This window comes from Lepidochelys kempii, chromosome 8, assembly GCF_965140285.1.
Source record: "Lepidochelys kempii isolate rLepKem1 chromosome 8, rLepKem1.hap1, whole genome shotgun sequence".
Lineage (NCBI taxonomy): Eukaryota > Metazoa > Chordata > Testudines > Cheloniidae > Lepidochelys > Lepidochelys kempii.
This window is the reverse complement of record NC_136387.1, coordinates 105,252,930-105,275,733: the sequence shown is the minus strand read 5'-3', so window position 1 is coordinate 105,275,733 and position 22,804 is coordinate 105,252,930. Positions and strand designations below refer to the sequence as shown.

Below are 22,804 nucleotides of genomic sequence, written 5' to 3'. Positions count from 1 at the left end.
AGCAGTGTGCACTGCCCTCCCCCAGCCCCAGCCAGGCTGACGTAACCCTCCAGGCAAGCAGCTCCCCTGGGCATAGGGGCCTCCCCCACGCTGCCAGCTCAGCTGGGCTCCTAACCCTTCAGCGGGCCAGGGGGCTGGCTGGGGGGTGGAGGAGAGGGGTGGCAGACTCAGGAGCAGGAGACAGGGAATGTGGAAGAGCAAGAGGTGGCTTGGGGCAGGGTAGGTCAGGTCCGGGGGCACCTGGCCCGCTCCCTGTGAGGCAGGGCATGGCTGGCAATTCCTCCAGGTCCCTGGTAACGGCGGGATCTGTGCCGGCGTTTGTCTGTCCACTGCGCCCACACGTCCGTGGTGCCGAGGGCTGGAGGCGGGACCAGGCTCTGCATCGTGCCATGGCTCTGGCTTGGGGATCCCCTGGAGGCAGCAAGCGCCAGCCCCCTGGGGCGATGGTGAGGATGCTGAGAGGGCAGAATGTGCTGCCGGGAGGCTGAGCCGGGCACATCACGGGCAGCAGGAGCCAGGGAGGACCTGTGTCACGGAGTCCCTGGGCGATGCTCTGGAACTGCTCCCTACGAAGCCAGGCAGGACTCTGGGGAAGTCTCCTCTCTGGGAGCAGCCTGTCTGCAGGACACACAGCTCCCCCGGCTCCACCTTCCTGGGTCTGACCCCGGAGCATTCAGCATCCTCTGCCCCTCCGTGCGCTTCCCCCAGCGCGTCCACTCAGGTGGGGTCCTGGGGAAGCCAGAGGGTCCTGCCCCCCAACTCCGCAGTCAGACGTGACTCTCAGCCAGACAGTAAAACAGAGGTTTATTAGAGGACAGGAACATGGTCTAAAACAGAGCTTGTCAGTGCAGAGAACAGGACCCCTCAGCCGGGTCCATTTTGGGGGGCAGTGAGCCAGACAACCATGTCTGCCCTTCACTCCATGTCCCAGCCAGCCACAAACTGAAACTCCCTCCAGGCCCCCCCGCCCCTCCCCGGGCTTTGTCCCTTTGGGCCAGGAGGTCACCTGATTCCTTTGTTCTCCAACCCTTTAGCTCTCACCTTGCAGGGGGAAGGGCCCAGGCCGTCAGTTGCCAGGAGACAGGGTGTCGGCCATTCTCTGTGTCCAGGTCCCTGCACACACCTGCCCTCTAGGGCTCTGCAACGATCATACACCCTTACCCCACCCCCTAGATACTTAAGAACTGCACAGGGGAAACTGAGGCATCCCCACAATATTCAGAGGAAACATTAAGAAAAGCAGCATCACTTGCCCCATAACCTCAGCCATGCGGAACGCAATGCCATCCACAGCCTCAGAAACAACTCTGACATCATAATCAAAAAGGCTGACAAAGGAGGTGCTGTTGTCATCATGAATAGGTCGGAATATGAACAAGAGGCTGCTCGGCAGCTCTCCAACACGAGTTTCTACAAGCCATTACCCTATGATCCCACTGAGAGTTACCAAAAGCAACTACAGCATTTGCTCAAGAAACTTCCTGAAAAAGCACAAGATCAAATCCGCACAGACACACCCCTGGAACCCCGACCTGGGATATTCTATCTACTACCCAAGATCCATAAACCTGGAAATCCTGGGCGCCCCATCATCTCAGGCACTGGCACCCTGACAGCAGGATTGTCTGGCTATGTAGACTCCCTCCTCAGGCCCTACGCTACCAGCACTCCCAGCTACCTTCGAGACACCACTGACTTCCTGAGGAAACTTCAATCCATCGGTGATCTTCCTGATAACACCATCCTGGCCACTATGGATGTAGAAGCCCTCTACACCAACATTCCACACAAAGATGGACTACAAGCCGTCAAGAACACTATCCCCGATAATGTCACGGCTAACCTGGTGGCTGAACTTTGTGACTTTGTCCTTACCCATAACTATTTCACATTTGGGGACAATGTATACCTTCAGATCAGCGGCACTGCTATGGGTACCCGCATGGCCCCACAGTATGCCAACATTTTTATGGCTGACTTAGAACAACGCTTCCTCAGCTCTCGTCCCCTAAAGCCCCTACTCTACTTGCGCTATATTGATGACATCTTCATCATCTGGACCCATGGAAAAGAAGCCCTTGAGGAATTCCACCATGATTTCAACAATTTCCATCCCACCACCAACCTCAGCCTGGTCCAGTCCACACAAGAGATCCACTTCCTGGACACTACAGTGCTAATAAACAATGGCCACATAAACACCACCCTATACCGTAAACCTACTGACCGCTATTCCTACCTGCATGCCTCCAGCTTTCACCCTGACCACACCACACGATCCATCGTCTACAGCCAAGCTCTGCGATACAACCGCATTTGCTCCAACCCCTCAGACAGAGACAAACACCTACAAGATCTCTGTCAAGCTTTCTTACAACTACAATACCCACCTGCAGAAGTAAAGAAACAGATTGATAGAGCCAGAAGAGTTCCCAGAAGTTACCTACTACAGGACAGGCCTAACAAAGAAAATAACAGAACGCCACTAGCCGTCACCTTCAGCCCCCAACTAAAACCCCTCCAACGCATTATTAAGGATCTACAACCTATCCTAAAGGATGACCCAACACTCTCACAAGTCTTGGGAGACAGGCCAGTCCTTGTCTACAGACAGCCCCGCAACCTGAAGCAAATACTCACCAACAACCACATACCACACAACAGAACCACTAACCCAGGAACTTATCCTTGCAACAAAGCCCGTTGCCAATTGTGCCCACATATCTATTCAGGGGACACCATCACAGGGCCTAATAACATCAGCCACACTATCAGAGGCTCGTTCACCTGCACATCCACCAATGTGATCTATGCCATCATGTGCCAGCAATGCCCCTCTGCCATGTACATTGGTCAAACTGGACAGTCTCTACGTAAAAGAATAAATGGACACAAATCAGATGTCAAGAATTATAACATTCATAAACCAGTCGGAGAACACTTCAATCTCTCTGGTCACGCAATCACAGACATGAAGGTCGCTATCTTAAAACAAAAAAACTTCAAATCCAGACTCCAGCGAGAAACTGCTGAATTGGAATTCATTTGCAAATTGGATACTATTAATTTAGGCTTAAATAGAGACTGGGAGTGGCTAAGTCATTATGCAAGGTAGCCTGTTTCCTCTTGTTTTTTCCTACCCCCCCCCCCCCCAGATGTTCTGGTTTAACTTGGATTTAAACCTGGAGAATGGTCAGTTTAGATGAGCTATTACCAGCAGGAGAGTGAGTTTGTGTGTGTATGGGGGTGGGGGGGATGTGAGAAAACCTTGATCTATGCAGGAAATAGCCCGACTTGATTATGTAAAGAGTTGTCACTTTGGATGGGCTAGCACCAGCAGGAGAGTGAATTTGTGTGGGGGGGTGGAGGGTGAGAAAACCTGGATTTGTGCTGGAAATGGCCCACCTGTTGATCACTTTAGATAAGCTATTACCAGCAGGACAGTGGGGTGGGAGGAGGTATTGTTTCATGATTTCTGTGTGTATATAAAGTCTGCTGCAGTTTCCACGGTAAACATCTGATGAAGTGAGCTGTAGCTCACGAAAGCTCATGCTCAAATAAATTGGTTAGTCTCTAAGGTGCCACAAGTACTCCTTTTCTTATTAAGAACAAACGGGCCAGACAACCTGGACGCGGGTCTGCCGTGCAGCACAGCCAGAGCCGCAGCCCCAAACCCACAGTCGCTTTCCCCTCTGGTGGCGCCTGGCCCCGTTGAGGGAAATGCCCGCTGGCTGCTCAGCCGGGCCTGGGCCGAGCTGCAGCATCCGTGGCCGGGAAGGGGCTGGCATGGCAGCCAGAGACTGACGGGCGGCGGGCATGGCCCAGCCTGGGGCTGGCGTGGCTAGCGGCAGGGTGAGCTCCCCAGCCAGTCCCTCCTGGGCCTCGGCTTGTGGGCGCTGCCAGTTCACGTCAGCGGGGATACTGGCTGGAGCGTTAGACGCCGCGAGACAGGGAACAATCCTGCCTTGGCTGGCTGGGGACGCTGGGGCTGCCCTGGGAGGTGAGCGCCGCTCTCGGCGAGTGTCTGGCTGGGGACGCTGGGGCTGCCCTGGGAGGTGGGGGACGCTGGGGCTGCCCTGGGAGGTGAGCGCCGCTCTCGGCGAGTGTCTGGCTGGGGACGCTGGGCCTGCCCTGGGAGGTGAGCGCCGCTCTCGGCGAGTGTCTGGCTGGGGACGCTGGGGCTGCCCTGGGAGGTGGGGGACGCTGGGGCTGCCCTGGGAGGTGAGCGCCGCTCGGCGAGTGTCTGGCTGGGGACGCTGGGGCTGCCCTGGGAGGTGAGCGCCGCTCTCGGCGAGTGTCTGGCTGGGGACGCTGGGCCTGCCCTGGGAGGTGGGGGACGCTGGGGCTGCCCTGGGAGGTGAGCGCCGCTCGGCGAGTGTCTGGCTGGGGACGCTGGGGCTGCCTGGGAGGTGGGGGACGCTGGGGCTGCCCTGGGAGGTGAGCGCCGCTCGGCGAGTGTCTGGCTGGGGACGCTGGGGCTGCCCTGGGAGGTGAGCGCCGCTCTCGGCGAGTGTCTGGCTGGGGACGCTGGGGCTGCCCTGGGAGGTGAGCGCCGCTCGGCGAGTGTCTGGCAGGGGACGCTGGGGCTGCCCTGGGAGGTGAGCGCCGCTCTCGGCGAGTGTCTGGCTGGGGACGCTGGGCCTGCCCTGGGAGGTGAGCGCCGCTCTCGGCGAGTGTCTGGCTGGGGACGCTGGGGCTGCCCTGGGAGGTGAGCGCCGCTCGGCGAGTGTCTGGCTGGGGACGCTGGGGCTGCCCTGGGAGCTGAGCGCCGCTCTCGGCGAGTGTCTGGCTGGGGACGCTGGGGCTGCCCTGGGAGGTGAGCGCCGCTCTCGGCGAGTGTCTGGCTGGGGACGCTGGGGCTGCCCTGGGAGGTGAGCGCCGCTCTCGGCGAGTGTCTGGCAGGGGACGCTGGGGCTGCCCTGGGAGGTGAGCGCCGCTCTCGGCGAGTGTCTGGCTGGGCCCCGCTGGGGCTGCCCTGGGAGGTGAGCGCCGCTCTCGGCGAGTGTCTGGCTGGGCCCCGCTGGGGCTGCCCTGGGAGGTGAGCGCTGCTCTCGGCGAGTGTCTGGCTGGGCCCCGCTGGGGCTGCCCTGGGAGGTGAGCGCCGCTCTCGGCGAGTGTCTGGCTGGGGACGCTGGGCCTGCCCTGGGAGGTGAGCGCCGCTCTCGGCGAGTGTCTGGCTGGGGACGCTGGGGCTGCCCTGGGAGGTGAGCGCCGCTCTCGGCGAGTGTCTGGCTGGGCCCCGCTGGGGCTGCCCTGGGAGGTGAGCGCCGCTCTCGGCGAGTGTCTGGCTGGGGACGCTGGGGCTGCCCTGGGAGGTGAGCGCCGCTCTCGGCGAGTGTCTGGCTGGGGACGCTGGGGCTGCCCTGGGAGGTGAGCGCCGCTCTCGGCGAGTGTCTGGCTGGGGACGCTGGGCCTGCCCTGGGAGGTGAGCGCCGCTCTCGGCGAGTGTCTGGCTGGGGACGCTGGGGCTGCCCTGGGAGGTGAGCGCCGCTCTCGGCGAGTGTCTGGCTGGGGACGCTGGGGCTGCCCTGGGAGGTGAGCGCCGCTCTCGGCGAGTGTCTGGCTGGGGACGCTGGGGCTGCCCTGGGAGGTGAGCGCCGCTCTCGGCGAGTGTCTGGCTGGGGACGCTGGGGCTGCCCTGGGAGGTGAGCGCCGCTCTCGGCGAGTGTCTGGCTGGGGACGCTGGGGCTGCCCTGGGAGGTGAGCGCCGCTCTCGGCGAGTGTCTGGCAGGGGACGCTGGGGCTGCCCTGGGAGGTGAGCGCCGCTCTCGGCGAGTGTCTGGCAGGGGACGCTGGGGCTGCCCTGGGAGGTGAGCGCCGCTCTCGGCGAGTGTCTGGCTGGGGACGCTGGGGCTGCCCTGGGAGGTGAGCGCCGCTCTCGGCGAGTGTCTGGCAGGGGACGCTGGGGCTGCCCTGGGAGGTGAGCGCCGCTCTCGGCGAGTGTCTGGCTGGGGACGCTGGGGCTGCCCTGGGAGGTGAGCGCCGCTCTCGGCGAGTGTCTGGCTGGGCCCCGCTGGGGCTGCCCTGGGAGGTGAGCGCCGCTCTCGGCGAGTGTCTGGCTGGGGACGCTGGGCCTGCCCTGGGAGGTGAGCGCCGCTCTCGGCGAGTGTCTGGCTGGGGACGCTGGGGCTGCCCTGGGAGGTGAGCGCCGCTCTCGGCGAGTGTCTGGCTGGGGACGCTGGGGCTGCCCTGGGAGGTGAGCGCCGCTCTCGGCGAGTGTCTGGCTGGGGACGCTGGGGCTGCCCTGGGAGGTGAGCGCCGCTCTCGGCGAGTGTCTGGCTGGGGACGCTGGGGCTGCCCTGGGAGGTGAGCGCCGCTCTCGGCGAGTGTCTGGCTGGGGACGCTGGGGCTGCCCTGGGAGGTGAGCGCCGCTCTCGGCGAGTGTCCCAGCAGGGCCTGGGGGCTCAGCAGCAGATGGGACAGGAGAGGTGGTGCCAAGGGCCAGGGGAGTCCCAGGGAGCAGTGCCAGACGCTGGCAGGTGTGGGAGGAGAGGGCTCTTGCTGCTGGGCAAGGGGGGACGGGAGGAGCTGCTCCAGCCTCTGTATTGCTGCTGGGACTCAGGGCCGGGGATCCCACCTTTTGGGGGGGTCATTGCCCCCCAGGGGAGGGAGCTGAGCCTCTCATCCCTGGACCCCTGTGCAGGGGGGCTGTGAGTCCTGGGCAGGTGATGTGGAACGTTCCCAAGGTCAAAACGGGGGCACGTCAACCCCCATGTTTGACACCGAGGGCTGGCAGGCCCCATGGCAGGTTGATCACGTCCAGGCTGAGCCAGGAGCAACCCACCAGTGTCACCCTTTGGCCAAAGAAACCTCAACATGTCCGGCCAGGTCCTCTGAGCCACTGAGCACCAGGGGGGAGCTGTTCAAGACCTGGCAGGATCAGGCCCTGAATAAAGCCCTCTGGTGGCAGTGGGGTGTTCCCCACCCTGCTTGGCTGGGCATTCCCTGCTCTGTCTGGCCACAGGAGCCAGCTGAGCGAGGAGGGGAAACTGAGGCACAAAGACAGGTTTCAGAGTAACAGCCGTGTTAGTCTGTATTCGCAAAAAGAAAAGGAGTACTTGTGGCACCTTAGAGACTAACCAATTTATTAGAGCATAAGCTTTCGTGAGCTACAGCTCACTTCATCGGATGCAGTGATGATGAAGTGAGCTGTAGCTCACGAAAGCTCATGCTCTAATAAATTGGGTAGTCTCTAAGGTGCCACAAGTCCTCCTTTTCTTCTTGAGGCACAAAGCCGCTCCTTGCAGCCAATCTCCAGAGACCTGCTTCGGAGCAGGCTGGCGATGCCATGGCCTCCTGGGAGATGCACCCCTCCACCTGGGCTGCTTCCGGCTCCCCCACCAGAGCTGAGGTTGCCTCTGCAGGGCGGGGGAGGGCTGAGAGCAGGCACTGACAGAGAGGCAGTGATGCCCAGTGAGTAGAGCACTGGGCTGGCTCTCCAGAGACCTGGCTCCTCCTATTCCTGGATCTCCCACTGGCCTGCTGGGGGAACTTGGTCACGTCGTTCCCCCTCCCCATGTCTCAGTTTCCCTTCCCACTCCGGGTTGAGGAGCTCTGTGGGGCAGGGGCTGTCTGTCCCTCTGTACAGTACCCGGTGCAGGGGGCCCTGCTCTCAGCTGGGAGCTGGCAGGAAGCCCTGGCTTTGCCGGAGGAGAGTCAGCAAGGGCACCAGGTCTGTGAGGGCAGAGCTGGGGAGGGGAGGGTGGCAGCTTTCCATGGTGCAGGGAGATTTTCCCCCTTGGTCTGCAAGCTGCTCTCGGTCGCTGATTGATTCAGAGAGTGGCTCAGAGCAGGGTTGGCGGCGAGGAGGAGGCCCCGGGCAACATGCTGACGCCGGGGTTTCTGTTCCACCGAAACGCTGCTCCCAATAGCCACGGGGCCTGTGCTGGTGCAATCAGGAGTCGCTCAAAGGGCCTGATTCTCCCCTCGCTGATGCTGGCAGACTGGTGGATCCCTGATAATGTAGCCATTGGTTCCCAGCCGAGCTGCACCACCCAGAAGGGGCTCTGTTGCCCGGCACTACCTGGGTGAGAACTACCCCTCGCAGGCATCATTCCCCCCTGCCCGTCCCGCTGACTGAGGAGGGCTGGACATGACCAGCGTGCCCGCGAGACACAGACACGCAGGACTCTGTGCTCCAGAGCTGCCTGGCAGTACCATAGGCCTGGGCCTGGCTCTGGGCCTGGAGATCGGACCCCCTGTGTTGCCCAAATGACCCTGTCGGCTCACAGAGCAGACAGGCTGACGGTGTCCCGCTGGCCTGCTCTGGCCTGGGCACCGGGCACCACAGGCAGGCCAGAGGGCCAGTGGCTGAGCTGCACTCCCATGAAGAAGGCTCTGCTCCCCCGATGGCTCCTTAGGGAGCCCTTGGAAACTGGCTTTGCCTAGCTCCTTTCTTCCTTTCCCCGAGTCCTGCCCTGGCCCTGCTGGACCAGCTGCCCTGCTGCACCCCCATTGGTGGCAGCGGGCGCCTGGCTGGGCACAGGGGGCACCGTGGCAGATTGGAGCGAAGGCCGGCAGCTGAGCCGCCCTGCTGTGGGTCTGTGTCAGCCTGCCCCCTGCCCGGGCCTCAGGCTGGTAGCCGGAGCATGGCATCAGGCTGATAGCGCAGCCCTCCACCTGCCTCGAGGGACCACCCCTTAGGCCCCACTGTTCGCCGGCCACAGAGCCTGGCTTGCCGCTTGTCTGACGCTGGGAGCTGAATTCAATCCATTGCGCCGGGGCTGCGGCAGAGCCGTGCACAGAGCCGCACCGCACCCGGCTCGTGGGTCTCCCCAGCTCTGCCCGTGCCCCTCGCTCCCGACCCGCAGCCCCCTGCTCTTCCAGCCTGGGCTCCCCTCCCCCAGCTCTGCCCGTGCCCCTCGCTCCCGACCCTCAGCCCCCCTGCTCTTCCAGCCTGGGCTCCCCTCCCCCAGCTCTGCCCGTGCCCCTCACTCCCGACCCTCAGCCCCCCTGCTCTTCCAGCCTGGGCTCCCCTCCCCCAGCTCTGCCCGTGCCCCTCACTCCCGACCCTCAGCCCCCCTGGTCTTCCAGCCTGGGCTCCCCACCCCCAGCTCTGCCCGTGCCCCTCGCTCCCGACCCGCAGCCTCCTGCTCTTCCAGCCTGGGCTCCCAGCCCAGCTCTGTGGGTGCCCCTCACTCAGGCCAATTAAAATTGAAGGGATTGTTGCCTGAAGCATGGCTCAGAGTTCAGCCTGCCAGGAGCTGCTGGTGCTCAGGGCATGAACTGAGCCAAGAGAAACACTCCCCTGCTCGAGCGTCACCTAGGAACGAGGCGCATTTGTGTGGCCAGAATTGGCCGCTGTTGGGGAGCTGCTCCTGGGCTGGCTGGACCAATGATCGATCTCTTCAGCTACAGCTGCCCCCTGTCCTTAGGATGTTGCCTTCTGAAGTTTCTGAGGCCAGCACATTCCACGTGGGCTCTTGTTGTGTGTATGGTCATGGCAGGCGTTACCGGGGGGCGCTGATACACAGTCTGCCAAGCGCACGAGCAAGTGCTCAGTCTTGGGCAGACAAGCTGCGGGATGAGGCCCTGGTTCTGTGCAGAGGCAGCTGAGCAAGCCACGGCAGCGTTGCTCTCTGCCTTGGGCTCTGATTAGAGTCAAGGCTTGAGGCGGCTGCTCCCTGGGAGCTGGGATTTCCCCGCGTGCTGGTTGAGACCTGCTCTGGTCCAGGCCAGGTGCAGGTGGGTAAACAAGCCAATTGCACTTCGAATAGACCCTGACTCTGCGTCACACATTTCTCCTGCACTGGGAAGCCACCAGGCCCCGGGCGCCTGCTACCACTCAGTGGAGGAGCTGGCGTTTCTGTGCCGCATGCCTCAGTGGGTCTGAGCCGGGCTGGGTGCCTGGTAGCCAACGGAGTCCTGGTGCTGTCAGACCCGGATAGGAGCCCTCCCTGAACAGGCCCTAGCGGAAGCCTTTGCACTCGTTGTTCTCTCCGCTGGCAGCTTCCCCCCGGCGCCCGGCTCTGTGGTTGCTGTCATGCGGCTGGGGCAGGCCTGTCTCAGCAGGGTTTCCCTGGCGCGGGCGCGGCGGCTGGCACCACGTGAAGCGCTGCTCGGCGGAAAGAAGCAGGAGGGGAAACCGGCATCAGGTGCCCTGGAAAGTGACGGTTGGGCCCTGGTGCGTGGAACAATCCGTCTGGCGGGGGGAGGAGCCGCCCGCAGGGGGGTTCCCCTGGCTCCCCTTCCAGGGCAGGTTCGGCTGCGATGTGCACAGACCCCTCCCACCAGACCTTGCCACCAATGCAGGGGAGAGCTGCTCTCGCCCTCTGCAGCTGGCTGGGGGTGGGGGGCGGACCCTGTACGGCACCCATTCCCGTCCCTGGGGGTGCAGGGCTTAGCCTGGCTTAGTGACCCCACTGAGGTCCCTGACCTCGACTCTGTCACTCAGTTGTGGAGCAGCCCCTCCCCCCAGCTCCGCGCTGCCCCATGGGTGGGTGGCTCCTGGCGGGAGAGGGTGTGCGGACTGCAAAGGTCTCAGCTACATGGGGGGAGAACAGCCCCGAAGGTCCCAGGGTAGAGATGGGGCTGGGACCAGACAGGTCTATGGGCCACCTCTGCCCTGGGCACGGCCCCCAATACCCACCACAGAGCAGGGTGAGGGATCGTCTGGCCTGGGACAGAGCCAGCCGCCCAGGAATTCCCTCTTTCCAGCAGTGCCAGCAGCTGTGGGGTGATCTGTGGCAGGGGCTGCTGTGTCTCCCTGTCAAGCCGTGGAGCCCAGATCGGGTCTGCACCCAGATGGGGGGCATTTCGCTGTGGGGTGCTCGGAAGAGCCACCCTGTCTGAGACTGCAGCTAATGCAGCTGCTGTGGGGTGCCCCCTGTGACGAAGTGGGACTGTTCTTAATGTTTCCTTTGAATACTGTAGGGGTGCCTCAGTTTCCCCTAGGCAGTTCTTAAGTCTCTAGGTAGTGGGATAAGGGGGTGCAATTGTTGCAGAGCACAGGGCCAGGGTACATAAATGGCCGACACCCTGTTTCCTGGCAACTGATGGCCTGGACCCTTCCCCCTGCAAGGTGAGAGCTAAAGGGTTGGAGAACAAAGGAATCAGGTGACCTCCTGGCCTGGGAAAGGGGAAAGCCCAGAGGAGGAGGGGCTGGGGAGAATTGCAGTTTGAGGCTGGCTGGGGACATGGAGTGAAGAGCAGATGTGGTTGTCTGGCTCACTGCCCCCCAAAATGGACCCAGCTGAGGGGTCCTGTTCTCTGCACCTACAAGCTCTGTTTTAGACCATGTCCCTGTCGTCTAATAAACTTTCTGTGTTACTGGCTGGCTGAGAGTCACGTCTGACTGCGGAGTTGTGGGGCAGGACCCTCTGGCTTCCCCAGGACCCTGCCTGGGTGGACTCGCTGGGGGAAGTGCACAGGGGGCAGAGGATGCTGAATGCTCCGGGGTCAGACCCAGGAAGGTGGAGCCGGGTGAGCTTTGTGTCCTGCAGACAGGCTGCTCCCAGCGGGGAGACCTCCCCAGAGTCCTGCCTGGCTTCGTAGGGAGCAGTCCCAGAGCATCGCCCGGGGACTCCGTGACACCCCCCAGCCAGGCCTGGCTCCCTGGAGTCACTCTTTGGGCGTCGCTGGCTGCTAGGACCGATTTTGCAGCTGGAAGGGATTTCACTCAGTGAAGCTGGATCCGTCTGGACAGTGCCCCTGCCCAGAGCGCCCAGGGCCTGGTCTCCCTCGAACGTGTGGGCCCAGGTACCTTTACCTGCTGTCCTTACTGTTCAGCTAGTGTCCACCTCATGACACCCAGATGCTGTGGTGATGGGCACCCAGGTGAGAGCCCAGCCAGCTGGCCCTCACCAGCCATGCGTGTCAGGCCGGGTTTGGCGGTACTCACCCAGACTCCAGTGCCTCCCCGATGGATGGCACGGGTGCCCATTTCCCCGGGTTTGGCTGCAGACATTCCCTGGCACTGCGGCATTACCTGTGATGGCGCGGCACACAAATAACCCCAGGCTTGGTGCCAGGGCACCTGACCACACCTCAGTGGCACGGAGCCCCCTCCCTGCCCCGGGCAGGGCTGGCAGGGTAGGAGCATCACCACCATACAGTCAGCACCCACCCTCCGTTACAGGGCAGCCGGGCACCCCAGCCTGTCAGCTAGGCAGAGGCGGGTGGGGTCTGCTGGGCACGATGGTTCTTGCTGGGCGCCTGCCCTCGGCTTTGGGATCAGGGTGTCTGGGCTGCAGAGCTGTTTGCTGAGGGGCGCTGGGCATCGCCGAGAGGCTGGTGGGGGCAGGGGAGGGGTTTGGAAGCTGCGGGTGGGGTGAGGTTAGGGCTGCACCGTGGGTCAGGGAGTGCCAGGGTGGGAGGGGCAGGAGGTGCTGGGCCCAGACGGAGGGGGTTAACGGTCATGCCATTGTTGGGGGACTGTGGCAGGTGTCTTCGCGGCCGGGCCCCTGGCGCTCTGCTCCCCCCGGCGTGTTCGCGGCCGTGCCGGGCCCCTGGCGCTCTGCTCCCCCCGGTGTGTTCGCGGCCGTGCCGGGCCCCTGGTGCTCTGCTCCCCCGGTGTGTTCGCGGCCGTGCCGGGCCCCTGGTGCTCTGCTCCCCCCGGTGTGTTTGCGGCCGGGCCCCTGGCGCTCTGCTCCCCCCGGCGTGTTCGCGGCCGTGCCGGGTGTCACGGAGTCCCTGGGCGATGCTCTGGAACTGCTCCCCATGAAGCCAGTCAGGACTCTGGGGTAGTGGCCTTTCTGTGAGCAGTCTGTCTTCAGGACACACAGCTCACCCAGCTTCCACCTTCCTGGGTCTGACCTCGGAGCATTCAGCATCCTCTGCCCCTCCGTGTGCTTCCCCCCAGCGAGTCCACTCAGGTGGGGTCCTGGGGAAGCCAGAGGGCCCTGCACCCCAACTTCGCAGTCAGACGGGACTCTCAGCCAGCCAGTAACACAGAAGGTTTATTAGACGACAGGAACATGGTCTAAAACAGAGCTTGCAGGTGCAGAGAACAGGACCCCTCAGCTGGGTCCATTTTGGGGGGCAGTGAGCCAGACAACCACGTCTGCACTTCACTCCATGTCCCAGCCAGCCCCAAACTGAAACTCCCTCCAGCCCCCCCTCCTCTGGGCTTTGTCCCTTTCCCGGGCCAGGAGGTCACCTGATTCCTTTGTTCTCCAACCCTTTAGCTCTCACCTTGCAGGGGGGAAGGGCCCAGGCCATCAGTTGCCAGGAAACAGGGTGTCGGCCATTCTCTGTGTCCAGACTCCTGCACACACGGGCCCTCTAGGGCTCTGCAATGATCATACACCCTTACCCCACCACCTAGATACTTAAGAACTGCCTAGGGGAAACTGAGGCACCCCCATACTATTCAGAGGAAACATTAAGAAGAGTCCCACTTCATCACACCGGGCCCCTGGTGCTCTGCTCCCCCGGTGTGTTCGCGGATGTGCCGGGCCCCTGGCGCTCTGCTCCCCCCGGTGTGTTCGTGGCCGTGCCGGGCCCCTGGCGCTCTGCTTCCCCGGTGTGTTTGCGGCCGGGCCCCTGGCGCTCTGCTCCCCCGGTGTGTTTGCGGCCGTGCCGGGCCCCTGGCGCTCTGCTCCCCCCGGTGTGTTCGCGGCCGGGCCCCTGGCGCTCTGCTCCCCCGGTGTGTTTGCGGCCGTGCCGGGCCCCTGGCGCTCTGCTCCCCCCGGTGTGTTCGCGGCCGGGCCCCTGGCGCTCTGCTCCCCCGGTGTGTTTGCGGCCGGGCCCCTGGCGCTCTGCTCCCCCCGGCGTGTTCGCGGCCGTGCCGGGCCCCTGGCGCTCTGCTCCCCCCGGTGTGTTTGCGGCCGGGCCCCTGGCGCTCTGCTCCCCCCGGCGTGTTCGCGGCCGGGCCCCTGGCGCTCTGCTCCCCCCGGTGTGTTTGCGGTCAGGCCGGGCCCCTGGCGCTCTGCTCCCCCGGTGTGTTTGCGGCCAGGCCCCTGGCGCTCTGCTCCCCCGGTGTGTTTGCGGCCGTGCCGGGCCCCTGGCGCTCTGCTCCCCCCGGTGTGTTTGCAGCTGGGCCCCTGGCGCTCTGCTCCCCCCGGCGTGCTCGCGGCCGTGCCGGGCCCCTGGCGCTCTGCTCCCCCCGGTGTGTTCGTGGCCGTGCCGGGCCCCTGGCGCTCTGCTCCCCCCCGGTGTGTTCGCGGCCGGGCCCCTGGCGCTCTGCTCCCCCGGTGTGTTCGCGCCCGGGCCCCTGGCGCTCTGCTACCCCGGTGTGTTCGCGGCCGTGCCGGGCCCCTGGCGCTCTGCTCCCCCCGGTGTGTTCGCGGCCGTGCCGGGCCCCTGGCGCTCTGCTCCCCCGGTGTGTTTGCGGCCGGGCCCCCTGGCGCTCTGCTCCCCCCGGCGTGCTCGCGGCCGTGCCGGGCCCCTGGCGCTCTGCTCCCCCCGGTGTGTTCGTGGCCGTGCCGGGCCCCTGGCGCTCTGCTCCCCCCGGTGTGTTCGCGGCCGGGCCCCTGGCGCTCTGCTCCCCCGGTGTGTTCGCGGCTGGGCCCCTGGCGCTCTGCTCCCCCCGGTGTGTTCGCGGCCGGGCCCCTGGCGCTCTGCTCCCCTGGTGTGTTTGCGGCCGTGCCGGGCCCCTGGCGCTCTGCTCCCCACGGTGTGTTCGCGGCCGGGCCCCTGGCGCTCTGCTCCCCCCGGTGTGTTCGCGGCCGTGCCGGGCCCCTGGCGCTCTGCTCCCCCCGGTGTGTTCGCGGCCGGGTCCCTGGCGCTCTACTCCCCCCGGTGTGTTCGCGGCCGGGCCCCTGGCGCTCTGCTCCCCCCAGTGTGTTCGCGGCCGTGCCGGGCCCCTGGCGCTCTGCTCCCCACGGTGTGTTCGCGGCCGTGCCGGGCCCCTGGCGCTCTGCTCCCCCCGGCGTGTTCGCGGCCGGGCCCCTGGCGCTCTGCTCCCCCCGGTGTGTTCGCGGCCGTGCCGGGCCCCTGGCGCTCTGCTCCCCCCGGTGTGTTCGCGGCCGGGTCCCTGGCGCTCTACTCCCCCCGGTGTGTTCGCGGCCGGGCCCCTGGCGCTCTGCTCCCCCCAGTGTGTTTGCGGCCGTGCCAGGCCCCTGGCGCTCTGCTCCCCCCGGTGTGTTCGCGGCCGTGCCGGGCCCCTGGCGCTCTGCTCCCCCCGGTGTGTTCGCGGCCGGGCCCCTGGCGCTCTGCTCCCCCCGGTGTGTTCGCGGCCGGGCCCCTGGCGCTCTGCTCCCCCGGTGTGTTCGCGGCCGGGCCCCTGGCGCTCTGCTCCCCCCGGTGTGTTCGCGGCCGTGCCGGGCCCCTGGCGCTCTGCTCCCCCCGGTGTGTTCGCGGCCGGGCCCCTGGCGCTCTGCTCCCCTGGTGTGTTTGCGGCCGTGCCGGGCCCCTGGCGCTCTGCTCCCCACGGTGTGTTCGCGGCCGGGCCCCTGGCGCTCTGCTCCCCCCGGTGTGTTCGCGGCCGGGCCCCTGGCGCTCTGCTCCCCCCGGTGTGTTCGCGGCCGGGTCCCTGGCGCTCTACTCCCCCCGGTGTGTTCGCGGCCGGGCCCCTGGCGCTCTGCTCCCCCCAGTGTGTTCGCGGCCGTGCCGGGCCCCTGGCGCTCTGCTCCCCCCGGCGTGTTCGCGGCCGGGCCCCTGGCGCTCTGCTCCCCCCGGTGTGTTCGCGGCCGTGCCGGGCCCCTGGCGCTCTGCTCCCCCCGGTGTGTTCGCGGCCGGGTCCCTGGCGCTCTACTCCCCCCGGTGTGTTCGCGGCCGGGCCCCTGGCGCTCTGCTCCCCCCAGTGTGTTCGCGGCCGTGCCGGGCCCCTGGCGCTCTGCTCCCCCCGGCGTGTTCGCGGCTGGGCCCCTGGCGCTCTGCTCCCCCCGGTGTGTTCGCGGCCGTGCCGGGCCCCTGGCGCTCTGCTCCCCCCGGTGTGTTCGCGGCCGGGCCCCTGGCACTCTGCTCCCCCGGTGTGTTCGCGGCCGTGCCCCTGGCGCTCTGCTCCCCCCGGTGTGTTCGCGGCCGTGCTGACATCGCTGCTGTGGCAAGTCAGGTGTTTCCTGTTTACCCTGCGGCGGGGAGGCCTTTGCCTGGCGGTGTTAGAACCGAAATACTTGCTCGGGCTGTGGTCACCCAGCCCCGGAGCAGGGACAGGACAAGCGGGCCCCGGGGTGGGACAGTTTGTCCTCCAAAGAACTGTGCGAACAGTGTGTCACAGCAGACGCACACCGTGAGGTACACGCACAGTCAGGCGCCCATGCGGTTTGTGCCCAGACGCGCGGGGTGAGATACAGGCGTACGCACGGACCGGTCACACGCCGACCTACAGGCCCACGCGGGGTGAGATACAGGCGTACGCACGGACCGGTCAAACGCCGACCTACAGGCACATGCGGGGTGAGATACAGGCGTACGCACGGACCGATCACACGCCGACCTACAGGCACACGCGGGGTGAGATACAGGTGTACGCACGACCGGTCACACGCCGACCTACAGGCCCACGCGGGGTGAGATACAGGCGTACACACGGACCGGTCACACACCGACCTACAGGCACACGCGGGGTGAGATACAGGCGTACGCACGGACCGGTCACACGCCGACCTACAGGCCCACGCGGGGTGAGATACAGGCGTACGCACGGACCGGTCACACGCCGACCTACAGGCCCACGCGGGGTGAGATACAGGCGTACGCACGGACCGGTCTCACGCCGACCTACAGGCACACGCGGGGTGAGATACAGGCGTACGCACGGACCGGTCACACGCCGACCTACAGGCCCGCGCGGGGTGAGATACAGGCGTACGCACGGACCGGTCACACGCCGACCTACAGGCCCGCGCGGGGTGAGATACAGGCGTACGCACGGACCGGTCACACGCCGACCTACAGGCCCGCGCGGGGTGAGATACAGGCGTACGCACGGACCGGTCACACGCCGACCTACAGGCCCGCGCGGGGTGAGATACAGGCGTACGCTGTGAAACCGAGCGCTGGGGCTGCTCCCGACTGTGCTGGCTGGGGGAGCAGCTCCATGCTCCAGCCCGGCCGTGGGGCGCCCCCTGCTGGCGCCCCTACAAACCGTGTAAATCCTTCGGGACCGACCTTCACAGGAACCAAGGATCTGGCCCCACTGAATGCCAGGCGGGCACGACTGCCGTGGTGGCCTGGCTCATGCCCCGTCCCTCGGAGCGGCTGAGAACAGGACAGGCTGAGATCCCGTCCGAGGCAGGGCATGTGCGTGCGTGTGTGTGAGTGTGAGTGTGCGCCACGTGTGCACGGCACGGTTGTGTGTGATTTGTGGAGCTGGGTGTCTGTGCTCTGGGTGCCACGTGTGAATTGTGGTGCTGTGTGTTGTATAGCTGTGCCGTGTGTGAGTCGGGGCCTGGGTGCCCTGTGTGCACGGCACGGCTGTGTGTGTGTGTCTGTGTGTGCGTGGCAGGCGTACGTTGTACCTGTGTGTGTTGGCAGTGCCCCACAGGTGACGGCTCCAGCCCCAGTCATGGACCCCCCGCCCCACGGCTCACTCTCTGCGTCGCAGGTGCCCGGCCCTGGCAACGCCCCCCTCTGCCCCCCAACGGAGCAGCAGCCTCGCTGGGCCCCCCCAACCCTTGCCCAGTGCCTTGAGGGTGCAGCGATCCTGGGAGCTCTTTGGGGTGGGGATCCCTGCAAAACCGCCCGGCCCTTGTGCGGCCCTGACCCGCAGGCTCCCTGGGGCGGGGCAGCCTCCCTGCTGGGAAGCGCAAGGGGGTGCTGCCCGCCACCCCCGAGCCCGTGTCCCTGCGGCCCCCCAGCAGAGCCGAGCTGAGCCTGGGGCTCCCAGGGTGACGCTCCCAACGAGAGGCTCATGGCCCCGTTTCCCTCCCAGCGAAGGCCGCCAGGGTGACAATGCCCCAGCGGGCACCGAGCCCTGGGCTCCACCGGCTGCGTGGGGGGACGTGGCGAATCCTAGAGCTCGTGAGACTGAGCGATTGTAAGCAGGGGCTAGTCAGACACCCCCGACCCCCCGCTCCGCCGGTGCCCCTCACTCCCGACGCGCAGCCCCCTCCTAGCCCAGCCCTGGGCTCCCCCACGGCTCCGCCGGTGCCCCTCACTCCCGACCCGCAGCCCCCCGCTAGCCCAGCCCTGGGCTCCCCCACGGCTCCGCCGGTGCCCCTCACTCCCGACGCGCAGCCCCCCGCTAGCCCAGCCCTGGGCTCCCCCACGGCTCCGCCGGTGCCCCTCACTCCCGACCCGCAGCCCCCCGCTAGCCCAGCCCTGGGCTCCCCCACGGCTCCGCTGGTGCCCCTCACTCCCGACCCGCAGCCCCCCGCTAGCCCAGCCCTGGGCTCCCCCACGGCTCCGCCGGTGCCCCTCACTCCTGACCCGCAGCCCCCTGGTGTGCCATGCCCCCTTCTCCAGCTGACTCCGGCTGTCTGTCTGTGCTCTCCCTGCAGGCGGCTGTGACCTACGGACAGATGGACCTGCAGCAGCACTGCCTGGTGTTCGTGGAGGACCACACGCGGGTATGGGCACTCAGGGAGCGAGGGGGGGGCCCAGGGCCCCAGCGCTGTGCATCGGCCGGCCCCCCACCGAGCTCTGGCAATAGCCCCACGCCCCGCCGGCAGACTCAGGCATGCGGCCAGGGCCCCACGTGGAACCAGCCCTGAGCAGCCAAGAGAAGGGGCGTCGCCCCAGGCAGGGGGGCACAGGCCAGGCTGGCCCTGTCAGTGCAGGGCCCCGGGGGGTAGGATGCCCCAGATGGCCATGGGCAGCGGGTGCTGGGTCACGCAGGGGGCGCTGGGCGAGGGGAGCTGGGTCACGCAGGGGCGCTGGGCGAATGGGTCTGGGTCACGTGGGGGCGCTGGACGAGGGGAGCTGGGTCACGAGGGGGGCACTGGGCAAATGGGTCTGGGTCACGCAGGGGCGCTGGGCGAGGGGAGCTGGGTCACGCAGGGGGCGCTGGGCGAGGGGAGCTGGGTCACGCGGGGGCGCTGGGCGAGGGGAGCTGGGTCACGCGGGGGCGCTGGGCGAGGGGAGCTGGGTCACGCAGGGGGCGCTGGGTGAATGGAGCTGGGTCACGCGGGGGCGCTGGGCGAGGGGAGCTGGGTCACGCGGGGGCGCTGGGCGAATGGGTCTGGGTCACGCGGGGGTGCTGGGCGAATGGGTCTGGGTCACGCAGGGGGTGCTGGGCGAGGGGAGCTGGGTCACGTGGGGGTTCCCAGGGCCCCTTCTGCCCTCAAGGTCGATGAGTCTGAGCTGCTGCTCCCCTCGGGTGGGGTGCAGCAGAGGGGTGGCGGGATGGGACAGGGCAGAGGGGGGATGGGGGTGGGGCGGATCAGAGGGGTGGCAGGATGGGGCGGGGCGGAGCAGAGGGGTGGCAGGACAGGGGCAGGGCAGAGGGGGCGGGTCAGGGGGGCAGTAGGACAGGGACGACGGGAGGGGTGGGCGGCAGGTACATGCCCGGCAGTTGTGGGGCGGGGTTCTGGGCCCGCCCCATGCCAGGTGGGGCCAGCCCCGCTGCCAGGCTGCCAGGGGTGACCGGGCCCGTTTGTGGCACCTCAGGAGGTTGTGCAGACACGGGGCTTCCACGAGCTGTCGGGCGTGGCGCTGGGGGTCGTGCTGCAGAGCGACCGGCTGGCCATCGACGAGCCGGACCTGATCCGGGCTGTGCGGGAATGGGCCCACGTCAGCTCGGTGAGTGCCGGCAGCCCCAGGGCCAGGAGCTGGGGCTCACCCAGCCAGGGGCTTTCTCAGCCCCCACCACGGGGAGGCTGGCAGGGGTTGTTCCCTGGCGTGCGGGGGGTGGGATGTGTCCCCGGTCACCCACTGAGTGCATGGCAGAGCTGGGAATGAACTCTCCCGACTCTAACCCATAGACCCCACTCCCCGCCCAGAGCCGGGGGAGAACCAGGCGTCCTGGCTGCCAGATCCCTCCGCCCCACCCCTATAGATCCCACTGCCTTCCCCTCCCCTCGCCTCCCAGAGCTGGGGATAGAACCCAGGCATCCTGGCTGCCAGCCCCCACCCACCCCAGCCCACCCAGGAGAAGCAGAGCACAGGGCCCCAGGGGTGTCCCCCACCCAGGACCCAATCTCTGGGGCACAAGCACAGGTGATGCCAGTCCCTGCCCAGCCCTCAGTGCTCCCCTGTCTGCCCTGGGGGCGAGATGCCAGGGCTCTGTCCCTTGGGATGCCTGAGGGGGACTGGTCGCTGCAGGGCCGAGCACACAGGAGGGCGGATGGTGGTGGCTGGTGACATGGGCCCCCATCACCTGGGAACCTGGCCGAGACCCCCAGCCCATCTCCTGCCGGCTGCCAAAGAGCTGGGGGGCCCTGCCACCCCGGGGTCAAAGGCCCCAGATCGCACCCCCCCCCTCCGGCTCCCCATTTCCTCCCCGCCCCGGCTCTCTGGGTCATGGATCCGGCCCCTGACTCTGCACTCCTGTTCCAGGCCGTCCTGGAGCGGCCGGTGGCCGAGGTGGCAGCAGGGCCGGTGCGCGAGCTCCGCCTACCCCTGCTCTCGCCCCGCGAGCTGGCAGCCCTGGAGAGCCACAACCAGAGGGACCCGCTCATCCCGGTGAGGGGCCAGCCGGCTGCGTCCGTCCGGCTGCGTCCGTCCGGCTGTCCTTTGGCCCCATCTATCTCGGTGTCTGTCTGGCTGTGTCCAGCTGGCTGTCCATGAGCCCTGGCTGTCTCTGTGTCCGTCCGTCTGTGTCCGTCCGTCTGTGTCTGTCTGTCTGTCCATGGTCCCCAGCTGTGGCCGTCTGTCCGTGGCCGTCTGTCCATGGACCCGGGCTGTCTCTGTGTCCATCTGTCTGTGTCCATCTGGCTGTCCACGCTCCCCAGCTGTGTCTGTGTCCGTCTGTCTGCCTGTGCGGCCCTGGCTGTCTATGTCCATCTGTCTGTCTGTGTCCATCTGTCCATGCACCCCATCTGTGTCTGTGTCCGTCTGTTCAGTCACCCCTGGCTGAGATCAGGCCCTTGGGAAGGCCTGGCCAGCCTAAGGCATTTGGGGGCGGGGGCTGAGCCCCATGGGACCTGCTCCAGGCCCTTGGGCCAGCCCCTGGGGTCGGTCTGGACAGTGTCCCCAGGATGGGGAGAGGCTGGTGAGAGATGCCAAGGGACTGGGGTCAGGAAGCTGCTGCTGGGGAGAAGCAGGGATGTTTGCGGCCTGCCCCACATCCCCCTTTGCCAGGCACCAGCCCTATCGCCCTCTCCGTCCCTGTCACTTCTTGGTGCCTCTTGCAGCCCTGTCCTGCCCCACGGCCCCAAGCTCCCTGGTGCCAGTCCCCGTGTCCGGCTGGGCCCGGCTGCGAGCTGCGTGCCCAGGGACAGCCCTGGCATGGCTGGGACCGGCCGGCATTGCAGCAACCTGGTGTCACCCCCACAGGTGGAGTGCATCACTGAGGCCTGGAAGTGCCACGCGCTGAGGAAGGGGAGAGGGGCGCCATCCCGTCTGTACCAGTGCCGCAGGGGCACCCAGCCCCGGGAGCACCACAGCTACCTCCAGTGAGGGGGCGGCAGTCAGCGGCGGGCGCCGGGCGTTGCCCGGGGGCAGGGAGAGGCTGTTCCTGCGTCTCTGGGACGAGTGACGGGCAAAGCGAACTTCCCAGGACACCGCTGGTCTTGTGCCCCCGACATGCCAGAGCTGGGGGCAGGCCATTGTCCTGCGTGCGTGGGGGGGGGCACGGCTGAGACGGGGGCTGTCCCAGCCATGCTGCGCCCCACAGCCGCCGGGGCATTGTGCTAAGCTCAGCCTGCCCACAACGCCTCACGTCTGAACCTGATCTCGGGTGGAGCTGGGGAAGGTCAGGTTAGTACCTCCTGCAGCCCGGGGCCAGCTACAGCAGCCCAGGGGCTGCTCTAATGTACACCTGGGCTGTAACAAGGGCTAGCTAGCAGCTCAGACTAGCCAGAGGGCCCAGCCTGGTGGGCAAGCCCCCTCCTGTCTACCCTGGGGTGCGTGCTGCCCAGGGATCCCCCTGAGCCGGAGGGAGCCCCGGCTTGGGTTGCTAGCTGCTTTCCAGCCCCTTTGTGCACAGGCCCTGCCTCTCCAGCGTGTGTATGATCCCGGGCGGGGGTTAGATGCCCACAAGCCCCAGGGCCATGCCTCTCACCAAGTCACAGGGCCACCGAAGGAGGGGGCCAGCCCTGGCACATGCTGGGCAAGGCCTCAGGGGGTCACTTGGGGCCCTGGGGCTGCCCTGCACTGCAGACAGGACCAATACATCTCCATGGAGCTCATTGCTGAGTCAGCGTCTTGATTTCAGTAACGCCTCAGAGCTGGGGGGGAGCCCTGGGCTCGGCTAGCAGGGAGCTGCGGGTCGGGAGTGAGGGGCACCACAGAGCTGGCAGTGGGTAAAGCCCAGGGCTGAGCTAGCAGGGGGCTGCAGAGATAGACTAAGGGGGTCTGGGGGGGAGTTGCCCATTGACGGCCTATGGCCAGCACCCCATGTCCCTGCACCCCACATCCCCGGGTGAGTCAGGGTGGGGGCAAGGGCTAGCTCTGCCTGGGAAAGCCCCTAGGACAGTGGGCTCCCCTTTGTGACTGTAACCCCTGCTGGGGGTCCAGACTCCTGGGTTCATTGCCCTGCCACCGGCCCCCTGTGGGACCTCAGGGAAGTTGTGCTCTTGCTCTGTGCCTCAGTTTCCCTATCTATGGCAGGGCTGCCAGGCTGAGACCAGCCAGAGCCCACAGAGGGGTGGCACCGGAGATGGGGTCCCCCAACGCTGGTAGCAAGCATGCCTGCCAGCTGGGTGGGTAACAGCAGCGGGCACAGTGCAGCACGGCCAGACTGGCCCCCCCATCTGTCGGTCTAGGCTGCCCAGCTCCCTGCACTCTCTGCCCATCACACGTAGCAGCAGCAGCTCAGGGTCAGTGCAAGGCGCTGGATCCCGAGGCCGGCGCTGAGCCATCCCTGTGGCACTGATGGGTC

At 66.3% G+C, this 22,804-nt stretch overlaps 1 protein-coding gene across 3 annotated transcripts in view; it reads left to right on the top strand.

The window, feature by feature from the left end:
* BTBD19 (BTB domain containing 19) overlaps positions 1-22,112 on the top strand; it is a 78,359-nt gene extending 56,247 nt beyond the window's left edge. For 2 of the 3 annotated variants that reach the window (XM_073357917.2, XM_073357916.2), the window contains 4 exons: positions 18,324-18,392; positions 19,432-19,563; positions 20,320-20,445; positions 21,259-22,112. In XM_073357917.2, the coding sequence (XP_073214018.1) occupies positions 18,324-18,392; positions 19,432-19,563; positions 20,320-20,445; positions 21,259-21,381 (450 nt within the window). In that variant the 3' untranslated portion in view covers positions 21,382-22,112. The remainder of the gene's footprint in view (positions 1-18,323; positions 18,393-19,431; positions 19,564-20,319; positions 20,446-21,258) is intronic. The other variant, XM_073357920.2, reaches the window with a different exon arrangement.
* Positions 22,113-22,804: the final 692 nt, after the last annotated feature.